General features: G+C 37.2%; 1 protein-coding gene across 1 annotated transcript; it reads left to right on the forward strand.

The window, feature by feature from the left end:
• Positions 1 to 104: 104 nt before the first annotated feature.
• prdm15 (PR domain containing 15) lies at positions 105 to 20,161 on the forward strand. Its single transcript, XM_079410133.1, has 24 exons — positions 105 to 169; positions 1,252 to 1,291; positions 1,454 to 1,547; positions 2,115 to 2,268; positions 2,346 to 2,498; positions 2,664 to 2,766; positions 2,843 to 3,091; positions 3,196 to 3,346; positions 3,851 to 3,972; positions 4,100 to 4,194; positions 4,321 to 4,408; positions 4,805 to 4,972; positions 5,177 to 5,271; positions 5,357 to 5,488; positions 5,655 to 5,798; positions 12,741 to 12,904; positions 12,989 to 13,068; positions 13,494 to 13,613; positions 13,746 to 13,877; positions 14,762 to 14,845; positions 14,931 to 15,106; positions 16,293 to 16,373; positions 16,498 to 16,701; positions 19,111 to 20,161. The coding sequence occupies exons 2-24, from the start codon at positions 1,261 to 1,263 to the stop codon at positions 19,648 to 19,650; spliced, it is 3,360 nt and encodes a 1,119-aa protein (XP_079266259.1). The 5' UTR covers positions 105 to 169; positions 1,252 to 1,260; the 3' UTR covers positions 19,651 to 20,161.
• Positions 20,162 to 20,189: the final 28 nt, after the last annotated feature.

Here is a 20,189-nt window from a genome sequence, read left to right on the forward strand (position 1 = left end):
TTAATCAGATGGAATATATAATAAAAATATCAGCGGGTACGGTGTTTGTGTAAAAACTACACTTCCCACAATGCCCTTCGCGGGTCTTATTTCCGGTCCTGCGCGGTTTCTGGAGCGGATTGGAACCCGGAGTCAGGATTTACTAAATGTGTAGACGTTTGGAAATCAGGTAATGACTTTATGCTAAACTTGTGAGGCGTTTATGTTCAAACGCATTGAGCGAAATGCCCAGTTGCTCTTCATTCACGGGTGCAGTAGCCATGAAAAGTGTTAGCGGAGGCATTTTCTGGAGCTTTGCGCTTTCAAACGCTCTGCTCCAGATGAGCGCTGCGTCTCCAGTCCATCCGCCATGCCGATTGTTCTTTGTTACATTTGCATTGCTGAAAGAGAGCGAGCGCAGCCTGAGATCGGAGTTAAAACCCGGCTACAGTTTGAAATCTTCCCAAATCACGGATTCTGTCCGTATTGTACTCTTTCCCTGGCTGCTTACAGTCGGACTGCTCCCTGTTCTGCGTTGATTAAGAGCGTCATTTGTTATGACTGTTGATCTTGGGAGCATCAACAAAATCTGTTGTACTGTGTATTGGGCTCTGCTGACTGACAGCAATGCAGTGAATGCAAAGTTAGAATGGGAAAGTGCATTTAAATGTGTTAGCATGATGTGTTTGCATTAAGATCTTAAGGACTTACCGTTTTATTAAGTATAATAATGATATAATCTTTTTTATACATACTAGACTTGTGCATATTTTTAGCCCAGATTTATAAAGATATATTAAAACCCCAGTTTATACCAAAAATTACTTAAACCTTGTGTGGTGGCATTTTAATACCTGAAGTAAAAATGGTTTTTAAAAAGTGTCTTTCTTTCTATAAAAATGACATTTTAGCAGTGTTGTTTGACGTAGTCTTTTGTTATTATGTGTTTAAGCAACTTAGTCATTACTGAATGGTTACACAACCAGGTATTTTGTAAAGTTATGAGATATTAAATCCAAATTTTAGTAGAAAATGGTTTCACTTTTTTTTAAAATTGTCTGTATTATAGGCCTATAATTTTGAATATGTAATTTTTTACAGTAATGTCATGTAATTACTGAACTAATCTACATTTAATTGTTAATTAATAAAAAACATTAAATGCTATTCTGTAATTTGCCAAAATTTCATAAGGACACCATGCCACAAATGAATGAAATTGTTGTTACACTAATGTAAAACTAATGTACATATTTTATGCATCATCTCTAGGGTGTCAGAATGGCAGGGCAGACACCAGAGGAGTTTATTTGTAAGTATGCAACTATAATCTCGGGTGTTTATGAATATGCATGCAACATTATTGTAACAGTGCAAAACTGTATCCTCATTGCCACTGTCAAACTTTTTTGCGGTGTCCTTGTTTTATTGAAGAACGTGGCGTAATATGTGCATGTGACTGTTCTTCCTGCAGGGTGTGAGGACTGCGGGCAGTACCATGACTCTGAGTGTCCTGAGCTGGGGCCTGTCGTCACGGTGAAGGACTCGTTTGTTCTGAGTCGGGCACGGTGAGCGGACGCGATGAGTGGCTTCTGGCTAGATAACCTCAGAGAGTTTCTTGGCACTCCTTGAGTGCACTGACTGCAATTAGATGACCATATGTGCCAGAAATCCACTCTGTCTTGTGTTTATAAGCAGTGTTTTATTATGACAAATACAGTATATAAAGGCAGTTTTTAAAAAGTAATATTGTGAAATATTATTAACATTTAAAATAACTCATTAATATATTTTAAAATGTAATTTATTCATATGAATTTAAAGCTTCATTTTCAACAGCCATCACTCCAGTCTTCAGTGTCACATGACCCTTTACAAATCATACTAATATTCAAGTTTGGTGATCAAATTGCATTTCTCATTATTATCAGTGTTAATAAGTTGTGCTTTTTTTTTTATCAGGAAAAAAAATGGAAAAGAATAGTGTTTATTTAAAATAGAATGTTTTTGTAACATTATATAAGTTTTAATGTCACGTTTGGTCAAATTAATGCTTCCATACGGAATTTTTTTTTTTCTTCATTTTAGATATATATAATATATTAACTTTAAACTGTCCATTGTCCATGTTCCAGGTCGTCTTTACCAGATAGCTTGGAGATCAGGTCGGCTGAGGAGGGCAAAGAAGGTGTGTTCGTGCTTAGTCGGCTGGTTAAGAGGACTCAATTTGGCCCGTTTGAGGCCAAGAGGGTTCTAAGCCTTCAGATGGAGGGGGCATTTCCTTTAAAGGTAAACAATAGACCATCAATATACCACTCCTATCCAAATGGGCCTATACATAAAGTTTTCTCTATTGTGTATCTTAGATATTTCAAAAGGACGGCTCAGTGGTTTGTTTTGACACGTCCAATGAAGACGACTGTAACTGGATGATGTTGGTTCGGCCTGCCACAGACCACAAACACCAGAATCTGACGGCATACCAGCAAGATGATGAAGTTTACTTTAATACATCACAGGTGAATTGACACCACACTTCAGTCACTTCTGTGCCATTCATAACACTATGATTATATAGTGAGGACGGTTACAGATTAATAATAAACAGCTTAGTTTATTATGGTGTGTTATTAAACTTCAAATGCTCATTTATTTTGATAGTTCTCTCATTTGCTTCATCTCAGGATGTTCTACCCGGAACAGAGCTCAGAGTCTGGTATGGAGCTTTTTATGCCAAAAAAATGGATCGGCGTATACTTAGGCCACCTGTACTTCCACCTCCACCAGGTATGTGTGCTTTAGAGTCTGTACAATGTGAAGTATAACTCTGTTGGACGAAGTAATTCATCCTTTGCGTCTTCAGAAATCGTATCCAACAAACCTGGAGTCCCTCTGGCAAAGGGGCCACCAACAGGAACCCTTCTTGTCCTGGACCAGCTGCTTTGCCAAACCCCCGCGCCTGCTGCAGACCCACCTGTCCAGCAGGTTGCAGAGGCAGTATCCCAATACAACACAGCCAACATTGCCCCCACCCCACCAGAGCCAACCAGAAAACAAGGCAGGCCACGACGAACAAAAACAAAGAAACCTGGACCAGCTGATTCTATTCAAGGTGAGGTGGGAATTTTAGGGGTATGACTTACAAAGTAGGTTATTAAAGCACTTAACACTTGGAAAATTGTTTTAATGAGGGTTTTTTCACCTCCCATCTAGTAGAAGCCTCTGTTCCTGCGTCCGGTGAGCAGCCTCTCACTACTGTAGCTCCTGATGTTCCCCTGTCCGTGCTGGATGTCCAAGGGGTGGTTGCTGGAGACGGCCCACTACTCAAAACATCTCGGGTGACACGCTCCCCCATCTCCACTGGGAAGTAAGGACACCCTTTAGAATTCCTTTATGCCACATCCTCTGTGTTTTAAAGCACATATATACGACTGTTTAAAAGTTGGGGTTAGTTCCTTTTTTTAAAGAAATTCAGCAGGGATGCATTAAACATTAAAATGACCAAAAGTGACAGCAAAGACATTTATACATTTACAAAAGATTTCCATTTCAAAGAAATGCCGTTCTTATGAATTTACTATTCTTTTAAAAAATCCTGAAAAAAAGTTTCCACAAATATATTAAGCAGCACAACTGTTTTCAACACTGATAATAAGAAATGTTTCTTGAGCACCAAATCAGGATCATGTGACACTGAAGTAATGATGCATAAATTTAACTTTGCATCAGAGGAATAAGTTACATTTTAAAATATATTACAATAGAAAATAGTTTATAATAGTATGTCACATTATTGATGTTTTTCCTGTATTTTTGATCAAATAAATTCATTTTTTTCATTGATTGATTCTTTATCCTATTTGTCTGTTAGACCTGGTATGAGGAAGCGATCTCTGCGGCAGGGAGGTGATCATAAAAGAGTTTACCAGTGCTGCCTCTGCAGTAAAGTGTTTCAGAACAGCAGCAACCTCAACCGACACATCCGATCCCATGGTAAATCTCTCATCGTCATGAGAAATGACTTATCACACTCCTTTTGAGGTTATTAGAGGTGCCATATGCTGAATCATTTTGTGTCATATGCTTTATGGTTCATCTAAACTGTTTACTTCGTTTACAGGCGATAAATGTTTTAAGTGTGACGAGTGTGACAAGATGTTCAGTCGAAAGGAGAGTCTTAAACAACATATATCATACAAACACAGCAAGAATGAAGTATGGCACATTTTTAACCAATAACGTATTGTTTTCTGATTTAATAAAATCGTATTTAAAGATGGCTAGATGCATTCATTTTACATGAATCTGTGTTTTTGTATTGTGTATTTGTATGTTTTTTAGCCTGACTTAGAGTACAGATACAAATGTTCAACCTGTGAGAAATCCTTCCGAGTGGAAAATGCCTTAAGATTTCATAACTGCAGGACAGGTAAAGAAGAAGTTTCATTTTAATGACATTCATTAAATCATTTTAGCATTGCACCATAAATTGTTATTCTAAACTATTCATGCATATTTGTGTGCAAATGTTAAATAAACAAATAATAATAGTAATTATTATTATTAAATTTTATGAAATGTAATATAACTTTTTTGGATTTATTGCTCAATTGACTTTTTAGTGCTGTCGATTTAATTCACTGATTAAAAACAGATAAGACTGATTAATTAGGGTATTATGTAATTAATTAAATGAACAGTTCCTAATCATTTACTATTTAATCTTTGTGAGTTATAATACACACTTTAGAAATATATTTATGCATAAAATATGTATTTGACAGCATGCACAACATCTGTTTCATATGTTCTCCTCTTTTTGCAGATGACAAAACGTTCCAGTGTGAAATATGCTCGAGGTTTTTCTCCACCAACAGTAATTTGTCCAAGCACAAAAAGAAACATGGAGAGAAACTCTACGCATGTGAAATCTGCAATAAGATGTTCTACCGCAAAGATGTCATGCAAGACCACCAGAGGCGGCATGTTGTTGGTACGTTTTTGAGTTTGCTGGTAACGTTTAAAATGTATCTAATCAGCAAATAAGCACAACCATTGAACAGATGGTTCTTGCACATCTGTTCTAGGCCTCATTAACTTATTCTTTGCCCTTCGCTTTAAGCAGAGATCATCAACCATTATGTCACTTCCTCTGTGTGTGCACTAATGGTTTCCACCACCCACTGCTTTTCTACAGGCCCGAAGAACATGAAACGAGAGGAGCTTGAAGCGAATGGGGAGGAGGGAAGCAAATACAGGAAGGAGCCTTCAGCGTGCCCCATTTGTGGAAAGGTGGCTTTCCCACATCAGTGACACCAAATATGTTGATACCAGTTCTGTGCAAAACAGAATTTAAAAAAATAACTTTTTATTCAAGGTGTTTTCCTGTCGGAGTAACATGAACAAACACTTACTAACCCACGGGGACAAGAAATACACCTGTGAGATCTGTGGGCGCAAATTCTTTCGTGTGGATGTGCTGAGAGATCACATTCATGTTCACTTTAAGGTGAGGAATATTGGCATGTCTGAATGACTAGTCGGCCTGAAGGAAATGCTGAATAATAGGATCCACCATCAAAAGCATTTTTGTTAAGGGGCATTTACATGCTTGAATGGAAATATAATTGGTGATTTGTGATGTTACACTTGAGTTCTAAAAGCATATTTTTCAGGACATCGCCTTAATGGATGAGCAGGAGAGAGAAGACTTCATTAAGAAGATTGGCATCTCTATGGAGGAGAGTGATGATAGCTCTGATGAGGAAGATGAGAAGAACGATCCTGAACATCACAAATACAGCTGCAAGAAATGTCAGGTAAAGAGGAAACGCCACTGTCATTATTGATTAAATTAGGGATGCACGATGGAGGGAGTGACGTGACGTGCTCATGAACCTAGTCGCACTTGAGTAGAGCTCCGTACGTTTGGCCTCTTTTTGCTGATTTTTTTTCGTTTTGTTTTAAGTTTTATTCATTGGTGATGCTTTATTTGATGGCATACAGTCGTAAACAGCAGTAGTTGTCTCCATGAGCATCTCCGATTAAGAAGAAATCTACCGCGAGCGATATGGTGGACAAGATGGCAAACACTGTTACACACTTTGAGGACACTCTAAGAACCGAGTTGACGGCGATGCAGAACGAGTTATGTCAGTTGTTCAGACGCTATGCTCTAAACTGGATCTTCTTACAGGGCAGATGAGAGAACAAAAGAAAGATGTTGCAGATCACGATAGACGCGCTGCCGTGCTCGAGCAACAGGTTGTGGACTTGCAGGATCGCAATAGGTGCAGCAATTTCCGTCTGGTCGGATTGCCTGAAGGTTCCGAAAAGGACGACCCTATGGGCTTTTTGAAAAGATTGCTACCAACGTGGCTCCCGTCTCTGGCGGACAAAGAGATTGAAGTGGAGCGAGCGCATCGCGTGTACACAAGGCTCTCCTCAGATCACGCAAAACCACGTGTTTTCATCTTTAAACTGCTGCGGTACACGGACAGGGAGCTCATTCTGCAGGCCGCCAGACTTCATGCCCCGGTGAAAACTTCCGACGGAACAACAATGTCTTTCTTTCCAGATTTTTCTCCGGTCATCGCAAAAAGAAGTGCATTTGCGCCAGTTAGGAAGGAGATGAGAGAGACGCTGGCATCCAGAATTTTTTCCTTTATCCCGCAACGCTGAAGGTCATTCTCAAACAAGGTGGACCTAAAATGCTACACTCCCCAGAAGAAGCAAGAGTTTTTCTCAGATCCTTTTCATCCACCAACTCCCAGGGAACTTCAGCTGGACATTTGCTGTCTAATAGGAGAAGAATGCTCTAAATGGTCAGGTGACTGTGTCTTTCACTGTTCACTTTAATGTTCACTTCTTAATTCATATTTCATTGTGCAGACAGTATCGCTTACTGATTATGATATTTTATTTGTTTTAGTTGTATTCTACATCTCTCTTTTCTTTCTATCTTTTCTTCTTTTTTATTTTTATTTTTTTTAAATGTATTTTTTTTGTTTAAATATAAATACTACCTAGTCAATATGTGACTATGGGGCCAAATGTTGGTGCTACAGTAATGTGCAGGTTTTTGTTGACGCCACGGACCATATTAAGGGGTGCTGGCAGATCAAGGTTTATTCTTGGTTTGATCTGCCATAGTTCACGGGAATGTGTTTATGTTTTTTTGAATGGTAACGGGGAGGGTGGGGGGTGGTTTAATGGTAGACTCAACTGGTTTTATTTTCAAACTTGTATTTTGTTTTATAATGCAGTAATTCTGTTTGATACCTATGACTGACCTTAATACTCTGAGTTGTAATATTAATGGACTAAATGGCCCTCACAAACGTACAGGTTTCTGGATTTTTCGCGAAGAAGAAAGATTGATATCGTGTTAGTTCAAGAATCCCATTTGAAAGAGGAGGATATACACCGGTGTAACAATAAGTTTTATGAAGTGGTATCTCACTCCTCTTCGGATACTAAAACCAAGGGTGTCCTAATATTGGTCCGGAGGACTTTTGAAAGGTTGTGATATAGATGGTAGAATAACACACATAAAAACAATCGTGGAGAATAGGAATATATTTCTCTCAGTTTATGCCCATTGTATTCCTGACCCTACTTTTTTCTCTGTTTTGTCAACCTATCTCTTGAAGTTTTCAGATTTTGAAATTGTATTGGGTGCAGATATGAATTCTGTAATGTTGCATATCCTAGATAGATCTGTAGCAAAGGAATCACACTCTCAAGCTTTGTGTTCTGATAAACTTCGGCAATGTGTAACCTCATCCTCGGTGGATAGTTGGCGTTTATTAAACCCTTCTGTTAAGTCTTTCACTTTCTTTTCTGCTACTCATAAATCCTATTCGCGAATTCACTATATTTTAATTTCTACTTCTTTATCTTCAGCTGTTCGTGATGCTTTATCTTTGTTGGATCATGATGGAAATTTGTGCAGATTATCTTTGATCCCTCGGCCATCTCGTGCAACTAGATGGAGATTTAACCCTAAATTGTTACAGGATGAATATTTTTGCAGTCAGTTAAGAAATAGATTTACTGAGTTTATTGAAATTAACCAAGGTTCAGTGAATGATCCTCAAACACTTTGGAAGGCAGTTAAAGAATTTATAAGGAATAACTCAATCTCATATGCCTCTTTCCTTCAGAAAAACCGACACAAAAAGATAGTTGAACTGGAATCACAGCTCCAGAATCTGACTAGAGATAATCAGCGTTGTTTCTCAGACAATACACTCAGTAAAATCATGGCGGTTAGGTCCGAACTCAATTCATTACTGAGATCCAGGGCAGAATTCCTGATCCAAAGATCCAGGCAGAATTATTATTTTCAAGGGAGTAGACCAAGCCACCTTTTAGCTTTAAGATTACGCAACAGTGAAAAGTTTGCTAATATTTCGGATTTAGGCCCCCTCATGTTAGATATGATAAATTTTTCAGTTACTCGAGGCTCATTTCACCCATCTATTAATATAACTGTTATTTCTCTCTTGAAAATTCTCTTCTATCTTAAAAAAAGATAAAGATCCGACTTCCTGTTCTAGTTACCGGCCACTTTCTTTGATAGGGACTGATGTTAAATTATATGCTAAAGTACTATCTCGTCGTCTAGAGAAATTTATGAATAGGCTAGTTCATCATGACCATACAGGATTCATTAAATCTCGCTCCGCTTCGGATAACTTACGCAGGCTATATCATTATTAATTCAAATAAAAGTTTTCGATCAGCTAGAATGGAACTATTTATGGGCGGTTCTACAGCATCTGGGTCTAGGATCGAGTTTCATAATAAAAGTTCTGTATGCCAATCCAGCAGCCACTGTTCTCACAGGTGCTGTTCGCTCGAACCCATTCTTTATACACCGAGGTACTCGTCAGGGTTGCCCGCTTTCTCCTTTATTTGCCCTATCCTTGGAACCCTTAGCTCAAGCGGTCTGACAATCTGAAACTATTTCTCCAATAATTATACAGAATACTCATCTTCATATTTCTTTGTTTGCTGATGATATCTTATTGTTTTTGGAGACGCTGTCACATTCTATTCCTCGTGTGTTGAATTTATTTGACCATTTTGGATCTCTCTCTGGGTTTAAAATTAATTGGAGTAAGTCATGTTTACTTCCCCTCAATTCTAAAATTGATTCCATGTCCCTTTCTATATCTGTTCCATTGGTTCAAAACTTTTTAAGTACTTGGAGATAGATGTTTTTCCTTCCCTGCAGGAAATCGTCTCAAAAAACTATAATGGTATTCTAGCCAAAGTATCCTCAGATTTGGAAAATTGGTCTCGTCTTCCTACTTTTTTTCAGGCCTGTATATCGGTGATTAAAATGAATGTTCTCCCACGTATTAATTTATTTTCTTCCATGATTCCTCTCGCTCCACCGGTTGGCTACTGGAATAAACTAGATGCATGTGTTTCACGGTATATATGGGATGGGAAACGTCCTCGTATTAAACGGACTACCTTACAACGATGTAGATTACATGGAGGTCTTTCTTTCCCTAATTTTAGACTGTATGCTCAAGCCTTTTCCCTCCACCCTTCAGCAGTTTGGTTTGATCCTGACGCTTCAGGGTCTTGGAGAGCAATCGAGGAATCTATTGTTTATCCGTATAAATTGAAGCATCTTGTTTTTTCTGGGAGTTCGGTTTAGGCAGTGTAAATCTCGGTTTGGTCCCATTGTAACCCATCTCCTCTCCACATGGAGGGATGTTGAAAGATGTTCACAACTAGTTACAAAATGGCATAGACATTCGCCTATTTTCCACAATAATAACCTTTTGTCAGGCAGTACTCCATTTCATTGTACGCAATGGACTCATAATAAAGTAAACACTCTGGGAGAAATCTATGATGATAGTGGTTTAAAATCCTTCCAGAATCTTAAAAACTCAATATAATCTGCCAGGCACCTCCTTTTTTATGTATTTGTGCATTAGATCGGCCCGACGGGCGTATGGGGTGCCTTGGAACTATCAACTGTCTGTTGACCCTTTGCACAAACTAATCCTTCCTTCTGAGGAATCTCCCTCCTCTGCTTCAGTCATCTACCTCTTTCTTCTTGAGCATTCATACAAACCTTTATCTATTACTACTGTTTGGGCTAAGGATCTTAATGAGGATGTGCATGTTTTATTTTCCGATCAGGTATGGGGTATGTTTAAATTGTCTTCTAAAAACCCTAATCACCAAATGATTCATTGGAAATTGCTGCATAGGGTTTACGTGACTCCAAGGAAACGTTTTTATATGAATCTGTCGTCTTCTCCTAAGTGTAATCTCTGTTCCCAAGGAGTTTTAGGTACATTTTTTTGGGAGTGCCCCTCTCTCTCACCTTTTTGGACTCCGCTCTCACAGGACCTATCATATTTGTTGAGTACTGAGATATGTTTGGCTCCGCCATTTTTTCATGAATGACTTTTGGGACTTCACCTTGTCCGTCCAACAAAGGTCTTTACTATTAGCTGCTCTCACAGCAGCAAAAAAATTGCTAGTCAACCGTTGGGATCCTCCTCACACAATGGACAGAAGAACCTGGACGGTGTATTTGTTGGACATTATCTCAGTGGAACTCTCTACTTCTCGTATACATGGATCTAACGTGAAAACTGTAAATTCATGGCATTCAGCTTTTAATGTCATGTCGTCTTTTCTAAAATCTTTGTAAAAATTATTTTATTGTTTAAATTTGTTTAGCTATTTGTTTAGCTATTAATATTAATTAATGTGTTTATTATTTATTTTGTTATTTATTTTCTAAGTCTACCAAGGGGTGGGATGGGTTTTAAATTTGTACAGTTGCTTTTTGTTTTGTACTACTGTTCCAAAAAATAAAACTCAATAAACAGTTCTTAACAAAAAATAAAACTCACCCTCACTTTTCGTTCCCAAAAACAATTAGGGATATACGATATCGGATCTGTCCGATAATGGCTTTAAATGTAAATATCGGCATCGTCCTGATATGAAACATTATGCCGATAAGTGAAATACGTTAACTCACATGTGCTCAGGGTGTGCTAGTGATTCGATCACGTCAGCAGTGTGGCTCATTCTTGAAGCAAAGTTTTGTCTGAATGACGATTAGATTCACTCTTTTGGATCTGTGAAAGCAGTACAGAATGACGGGTTCAGTGTATCCCCCGGATCCTAACCCCATTCGGTAAGGAGTTTTAATCTGTAGGGGGCGCTGTTGGCCTACTTTCAATTCAATTAAAAATTAAATAGTCTACGCAAATAACATTTAGACTGTTTCTGATTAAATAAAGCAGTAATTGATGTCATAAATAATGTCATAATGAGTATGTTTTGATTTAATGGTCAGAAGCTATAGCTTAATTTTTTTTATTTTAAATAAATAAAAAAATCACAAACATGACACTTGTAAATGAAATAGTTTTATATATACTGATTTCTTCATTAATGTGTAATATGTTTAATCAAATCATGAGCTCTAAAAAAATTTCAGATTTTTTTCAGAACTCTTTTGTTTTAGACCATCTACAAATGTTAAATCTTAAAATAAAATGTTAGGGTTAACACTGCAACTTTCTGGGGGGGGGGGGGGGGGGCATGCAGCGATTGATATATAGTTTATTTATAGTTATTTTCAAAGCTTCGGTGTACTGTTAAAAAACCTCCATTATTATTTATTTAATTCTAATAAATAAGTTCTTGTTAAAAACTAACCAAAATTAAAAATATTTTGCTTATCATTTCTGCACAGGAGAGACTTGTTTCCAAACAAAAGGAAATATATCGGTATCAACCAAAATGAGTTGAAAAATATCGGCATATTGGATATCGGCAAACATCCAGTATCGTGCATCCCTAGATTAAATATTGGGACATCTTAAAATTTCCAGCCTTTTGGCATTAATGTCTAATTTTTTTATTTATTTTTTTTGCTTTGAAATTATTTTTTTAATGAGTAACCATCATTTCATTAGTTGTTGCAAATTAAATAAATGTTTATTGCAAGAATTAAAAAACAGTCATAATCTAAATAAAAATATTCATTTTATATGCACCGCTATATAAACAATAGAAATGAACAGCCATATTTAACAACATATGTGATCCTGGACCACAAAACCAGCCATAAGGGTACATTTTTCTAAATTGAGATTTATTTATCATCTGAAAGCTCAATCAGCTTTCCATTGATGTATGGTTATGATAGGACAATATTTGGCTGAGATACAACTATTTGAATATCTGGTGCAAAACATCAAAATATTGAGAAAATTGCCTTTAAAGTTGTCCAAATGAAGTTCTTAGCAATGCATATTACTAATCAAAAATGAAGTTTTGATATATTTACAGTAGGAAATTTACAAAATATCATGGATCATGATCTTTACTTAATTTCCTAAGGATTTTTGGCATAAAAGAAAAATCTATAATTTTGACCCATACAATGTATTTTTGGCTATTGCTACAAATATAGCCCAGCGACTAAAGACTGGTTTTGTGGTCCAGGGTCACATGCTTCCACATTATAATTTAAGAAATGTGTAAATGTATAAAACATATTAACGCATACTAAATCATGCATAGGTTTCCATGAACATTTTTTTAGTATTGCCACAAATTAATAGTTAAATCACTTCAGAAAACTTTTAATGGCTAAATAGAAAGAACATTAAAATCAGTGCGATTTTATATTCCTAGCAAAATCATTTATTTACATTTCATAAACATTCTCCGTTTCCCCCACTTTTTATCAACTTTCTCAGGTGACATTCGCCAAGGGTCGTGACTACTTGAAACACATAATGGACATGCATAAGGAAAAAGGTTACAACTGCACCATGTGTAACCGCCGTTTTGCTCTGAAGGCCACGTACAACGCTCACCTGGTCATCCACCGAGACCACCTGCCTGATCCTGCAGTGCAGAAGTAAGACACAACTTTTAAACACAGATTGTAACCTTGTGAGGTTTCTTTTTGTAGCAGAGTTAAATTCCACTACTTTCTTCGCAGATATATTCATCCGTGTGACATGTGCGGTCGGATTTTTAACAGCATCGGCAACCTGGAGAGGCACAAAATCATCCACACAGGTGAGTCTAGCTTTACCAATATATTACACAGGTAGAATTAAGTGCAGTGTAATTAAAGGGATAGTTCACCCAAAAATGAAAATTCTGTCATCATTTACTCACCCTCAAATAGTTTCAAACCTGTATGAATGTCTTTGTTCTGCTGAGCACAAAGGAAGATATTCTGAAGATTGTGGGAAACAGTGCAGTTCTGGGGCACCATTGACTTCCATAGTATTTTTTTTCCTACTACGGAAGTCAATGGTGCCCCAAAACAGTCTGGTTACAAGCGTTCTTCAAAATTCGGCAGAACAAAGGCATTCATACAGGTTTGGAGCTACTTGAGGGTGAGTAAATGATGACAGAATTTTCATTTTTGGGTGAACTATCCCTTTAATTTTATATACAAGACATAGTTCAAATGCTAAACCCGCTTGCCACCGCAGGAGTGAAGAGCCATTGCTGTGATCAGTGTGGAAAGTCATTCGCCAGGAAAGACATGCTAAAGGAACATCTGAGAGTCCATGACAACGTCAGAGACTTCCTGTGTGCAGAGTGTGGGAAAGGTACGGACACTTATCCCTCTTTATCCCATAATACATAATAATGTGAGACGCTGTGGTTTAATTTTAACCATAAATGATTCCAAAAGCAACAGATTTATGGGATGAGTACATATATTTGTCTGTGTTTTCCAGGCATGAAGACAAAACATGCTCTACGGCATCATATGAAGCTGCACAAAGGAATTAAAGAATACGAATGCAAAGAGTGTAACCGCAAATTTGCCCAGAAAGTTAACATGCTGAAGCATTACAAAAGACACACGGGTGAGCAACAGTCTAGATATGTACTGCAAAACAAGATTCAAAGTATAATAATTAGTGCTGTCAAACAATTAATCGTAATAATCGCATCCAAAATAAAAGTTTTTGTTTACATAATATATGTGTATGTACTGTGTATATTTATTATCAATATATAAATACACACACACATGTTTATATGTTTATATATTTATATAAATTATATGAATATAAATATAAACGTAAATATTTTCAAAATATATACTGTATATGTGTGTATTTTTATATACATAATAAATATACATAATACACACACATATATTATGTAAACAAAACTTTTATTTTGGATGCGATTAATCGCGATTAATAATTTGACAGCACTAATGGAAGTCGTGGCCTAATGGTTAGAGAGTCAGACTCGTAATCCAAAGATTGCAGGTTCGAGTCTCGGGCCGGCAGGGATTGTAGGTGGGGGGAGTGAATGTCCAGCGCTCTCTCCACCCTCAATACCACGACTGAGGTGCCCTTGAGCAAGGCACCGAACCCCCAACTGCTCCCCGGGCGCCGCAGCATAAATGGCTGCCCACTGCTCCGGGTGTGTGTTCACGGTGTGTGTGTGTGTTCACTGCTGTGTGTGTGTGTGTTCACTGCTGTGTGTGTGTGTGTGTGTGTGTGTTCACTGCTGTGTGTGTGTGTGTTCACTGCTGTGTGTGTGTGTGTGTGTGTGTTCACTGCTGTGTGTGTGTGTGTGTGTGTGTGTGTGTGTGTTCACTGCTGTGTGTGTGTGTGTGTGTTCACTGCTGTGTGTGTGCACGTCGGATGGGTTAAATGCAGAGCACGAATTCCGAGTATGGGTCACCGTACTTGGCAGTATGTCACTTCACTTCACTAATAATGTATTCTTGCAGGCACAAAGGACTTTATGTGTGAACTGTGTGGGAAGACGTTTAGTGAGAGAAACACAATGGAGACGCACAAGCTTATTCATACAGGTACAATTTAATGAATTATTATAGAGTTTGGTTTAGTTACAGGAAAACAGTCAGATATTTACTCTCATCTGTTTCTCTTTTGCAGTTGGAAAGACGTTTTCTTGCGCCGTCTGTGACAAGAAGTATGTGACGCAGTATATGCTGCAGAAACACATGCAGTTGACCCATGAGAAGGTGGAGGCTCAGAGCTGCCACCTGTGTGGCACCAAAGTCTCTACACGCGCCTCCATGAACCGCCACATGCGCCGCAAACACCCCGAGGTGAGACACTACCACACGCCTCGAAGGTTAATGACATTAGTGATCAAATTATTTTTGGAAAAAGTTTTTTTTTGATATTGTCAGTTAGAATTAAGATGATATAATGATGATTATTAAATTGTTTAATTAAAACACTGGTATGTATGACGAGAGAAAAAATTCATGACAAGATATTAACAATGCACTTAACATAGAGGAAGAAAATGTCACTTCAGATAAAATGTATAAACATAAATTTAAAAATATTTACATCAAATAATTCAACCATAGTTCATGTATTTTGTATTGATAAATCTTGTTATACATTTAAAACATTTTATACATTATTTTGTCAATTCTAAACTATAAATTTTTTAAAATGGTAATTTTTAAAATATCTATCTATACATTTTCATCAAATAAATAATGTATTTGTTTAATAAATTACATGCTGTCTTAGTGAGTAAAATAATTACATGCTGTCTTTACTGCCACTTTTGATCAATTTAATGCATCCTTGCTGAATAAAAGTATTTTTTTTTTATCTTACCCCAAACTTTTGAATATTAGCCTATCACAGTGTCCACAAAAATATCAAGCAGCAAAGAAATGTGCTAATATAAAATAGTTATTTTAAATTGTAATAATATTTCACAATAATATTTTTACTGTATTTTACTGTAAATTACATTCAGTAAAAAAGACTAAAATAAAACTAGTGCTTTCAAACAATTAATCGCATCCAAAATAAATGTTTTTGTTTACATAATGTATATGTGTACTGTGTATATTTATATTTTACACATGCTGTGTATATTTTGAAAATATTTGTATACATGGAAATATGTATACATTTATATTCATATAATTCATATTATATATAAATATATTTAATTTATAAACAGCATATTTTTCTTAAATATATACATGCATGTTTGTGTATTTATATGTACATGATAAATATACAGAGTACACACACATATATTATGTAAACAAAGACTTTTATTTTGGATGTGATTAATCACGATTAATCATTTGACAGCACTTAATAAAACTAATGAATTGAAAAATAAAATGAAAGATTATGAAATGACAAAATACTCACTGAATTTAAAGGATGTTTTCATTTCACTTTGTCATATCTCATATTTTTTTACATTTTTGAGCTTATGGAAACCTAAGATGTGAAAGTTTCATGTGATCTCAGCAGATTGTGACAGTACGATTGGGCGACTTTGATCTTCAAGAACCCTCAACAGTCGATGCCTCCACCATCAGTATTTCACAGGTTTGTCTTTTAACAGCCTGTATTGTGTGATGATAGACACAGAATGAAAATTAACGGAGGATAGTGTTGCATGAGAGACATTTGAATGTGTTTTTTCATGATTTGGATTCTCGCTGTTGTTCAGCCTGCTCTGACTCTGGAGAAAGGCACTCTCAGTGCAGAAAAAGTCTCCAGGAACTCCAATCCCTCCAAGAAGAGGGCAAAACACCTGCCTCATGAGCCTGAGCTGTCTGATTCAGACGAGTACGGTGACTTCACCAGCAAAACCACTGAGTTCTCCACCACTGTGGGAGATGAAACCAACTCTGCTGTGCAGAGCATTCAACAGGTTTGTTCTATCAGAAATTATTTACAAGCATTTTGCCAAGTCAACATGAAGTAAAAATCAACCCTTATTTATTTTGTTATATGATGCGATTCCTTGTTTTCCTTTTCTTTAGTGCAGGGCTGTCCAAACTCGGTCCTGGAGGGCTGGTGTCCTGCAGAGTTTAGCTCCAACCCTAATTAAACACACCTGAAGCAGCTAATCAAGCTCTTACTAGGCATACTAGAAGCTTCCCAGCAGGTGTGTTGAGGCAAGTTGGAGCTAAACTCTGCAGGACACCGGCCCTCCAGGACCGAGTTTGGACAGCCCTGCTTTAGTGTGTTATGTAGCTGTTTGTGCATGTATACGATACGAGTTACAAAGCTTAAAGTCTCCCACAAAAACAGAAGGCTGATCCAGACCGGGCTATAACGACTCATTAAAACACGCCCCCACATGTCTACGTCACGATGTGGAAATATTTGCGCAATGCCGCCCAAATGTTCAAGCGAAGAAAGAAGGCGTGGTTTCAGTAACCGCAGTAGTGTTGATGCAGTCATGTCAGGGAGACGCTGTGTGTTTCTATGTGAAAGCAAAAGCACTTTATTTGGCCTTCCGTAAGTAGATGCAGGAATCATTGGTCAAGATTTGTTTACAACACAACAGCACAACCCAAATGTTCGAATTTGTGCAACGCATTTTATGGATGACAGTTTCGTAAACCTAGAAGAGTACAAGGCTGGCTATGCACGAAGGCAAGAAAAAAGGGTAAATTCCAGCTTTGCTAAGACAATCTGGTGCTTCTGAACACTTAACTAAGAATAATGGTCAAAACTGTTAATATTCTAAAATAAGATCTTCTTTATGTATGCATCCTACAAATGTGAACCCTGGAGGATGCAGCCTTCCGTTTGAGAAACGGCCTTAATTCCTCATTCAAACCAGGAAAGATGGTGGCTTTTAGCTGAAAATCCAAAAAGCTTCCCTTTGTAAAAATCGCCCTTTCTAATAGATCCAGTTCCAACTTTCAAACCAATGATTCTTAAAGTAGGCGGATATGAGTCATGTACAGATGCATAATGTACTATCATACTAATGTAATATCAATTTTGTATCTGACACACTCTGGGGAAGGCTGGGTGGCCGAAATGCATCAGTGTGCAGTGTTTTAGCGATTTTTCTTTAATGTTTCTAGAGTGAGCCATGTTTGAATAAATGCTTTTTAACATTTTGGAACCGGAAGAAGTGCCTTGGATTTGTTTTTCTATAGATACATTATTAACTGTCTTTATATTTACTTTTAAAGCTGAAGCTCATGATTATGGAAAGGGGCGTTACATTTCCAACGCCCGCTTGCGGTGTTCAGCCAATCACAATGCACTGTGTCAGTTGGCCAATCAGAGCAGACTGCACTTGTCGGAAGGAGGGGCTTTGTAGAAAACGACCCGTTTTAGAGAGGCGGGGCATAGAGGAACTACAATAATGTACAGTATTTAAAAACATAATGTGTTTTTTAAACATTAAAGCATGTCAGCATATTCTGTTACACCAAATACACAAAATAATGATCATTAAAATAGCATCATATGACCCCTTTAATGCCACATTGCCGGTCTTATGATTTTCACAATTCAATAAAAATTCTATACTATGTGTCTAAATAAGTTAATTCACATTTTAGTTAACTAGTTAAGAGTTATTTTTTTGTTTGTTATATTACTTTTGTTATTATTTTTATATTATTTTGTCTAAACAAATAAAAAATTAAACCCTAAAATCCATTTTTTAAATGCTACTGGTGAATTTGGGGATCATAATTAATAACAATGTAAAGTATAAAAAAACGCTATCGTTTTAAGATTTGCTGAAGATTACATTTAACTATTATTAAATTAATTTTATTTAATACATTTAAAAATGAACATTATTCACTTCCATAATGCTGCTCCCTGTCATATTGAGCATGATCCTGTTCACATCTCACAATTCAATTACCGATATGAACATTCTGATGATAAACCGATAATTGTTTTTATGTAATGGCTGAAACTGATGATTGGCAGATAATAAAATTCTATTGTCCCAAATAATTAAAAAATTAAACACTAAAATCAATTGTTTAAGTTAATTTAGGCATCATAACTGTAAAAAATGGATATTCGTTTTGAGATTTACTAAAGATTACATTTAACGGTGTTATTAAATTTAAATTTAAGTCAATTTATTACATAAATCTCTAATATCGGTCAATGTATGTAGTGTTTCCCAAGACCAAATCAATTCCTGAGTGATAAAATATTTGACCATTAAAAAAATGTTTAAAGAAAAATAGGTTGTGAAATCCAATTCATGACTTTAAATCCAACTTTGATTTTAAGTGTGGTTTCATTCGATTATATAGAATAACCTCCTCTGTCCAATGTACACAAACAGGTGGTAGTGCTGGCTGATCCCAGCGCCCCTCCAGCCACCTCCAGCTCGGTCAGTTTGACCAACATCACCGTGACCCCCATCACCACACCCGCTCCTGCACAGTTCAGCAACCTGCAGCCCGTCGCTGTCGGCCACCTCGCTCCAAGCGATCGCCCCCTCACCCTGGACAGCTCCATCCTTACTGTGACATTCGATGCTGTCAGCGGCTCGGCGATGCTCCACAACCGGCCGGCCGATCTCCAGTCAGAGGCGGTGGGATCCACGGGGGCTGCCGCTACACAACCGGTTGCGCATTTCATCAACCTCACTACCTTCGTCAACCCGATCTCCCACCAGCTGGAGCAGCCCGCTCTAACCTGGAGGCCTGTCGCACCGACCGACGGAGCTCATGCGACCACCATAGATGAAACCCAGACAGACTCTCAGGCCCCCCCAGAACAGCCACAACCACTGCCAGAACAAAGGCATCAGATTCAGCCGCAGGTCACAGGACCTTCCCAACAACAGACCGCCGCAGCACCACAGATGTTCAGCTACTGAGAAATGAGGTATATGATATAATTTATAACTAAGGTTTAATTTTGGTTTAAAGTTGGTTAAGAATTAGGACCAATATGATGGAAGGTTTTGTTACTAATTGAGCACTTCTCGTTGTTGAAAGTCTGACTGTGATAATAACGGCAGCGCAAGTCTTTTGTTAATTTATTAAAAATCCCTGGACAATTTCTACAAATTATTAAGATCCTGAGGGTGATTATCTTCTTTTTTTTTTTTAGTTTTTTTTAATTTTTTTTAAATGAATGCATGAAATGTCTGATTATGATTTAAGAGGAAGTAGGGACCTTAGTTTTTTTAAATAATAACTCAGATTATATTTGTTGTATGAAGTCATGCTGTAGCACCTGTGGATTGATGATGTCAAAAAGAATGAATTGATATAAATGTAATAAATGGATAGATTGTATAGTAAGTGCTGACTGGAAATATTTTCTAGTTTTGGTTTCCTTTTTAAAAAAAATGGATTGTCCTAATAAATGCATGCATGGACTCTGAGGGGTTGTATTTGTGTTGAACTTGTA

This window comes from Barbus barbus, assembly GCF_936440315.1.
Source record: "Barbus barbus genome assembly, chromosome: 47".
NCBI classification, from domain to species: Eukaryota; Metazoa; Chordata; class Actinopteri; order Cypriniformes; family Cyprinidae; genus Barbus; species Barbus barbus.

What these genes read in the sequence shown, in the direction of transcription:
- prdm15 (XM_079410133.1), top strand. Translation starts at nt 1,261, where the DNA reads ATGGCAGGGCAGACACCAGAGGAGTTTATTT. An exon ending in CCTGATCCTGCAGTGCAGAA is followed by an intron (nt 12,905 to 12,988) that starts GTAAGACACAAC and finishes CTTTCTTCGCAG; the next exon opens with ATATATTCATCCGTGTGACA. An exon ending in CCACCATCAGTATTTCACAG is followed by an intron (nt 16,374 to 16,497) that starts GTTTGTCTTTTA and finishes GCTGTTGTTCAG; the next exon opens with CCTGCTCTGACTCTGGAGAA.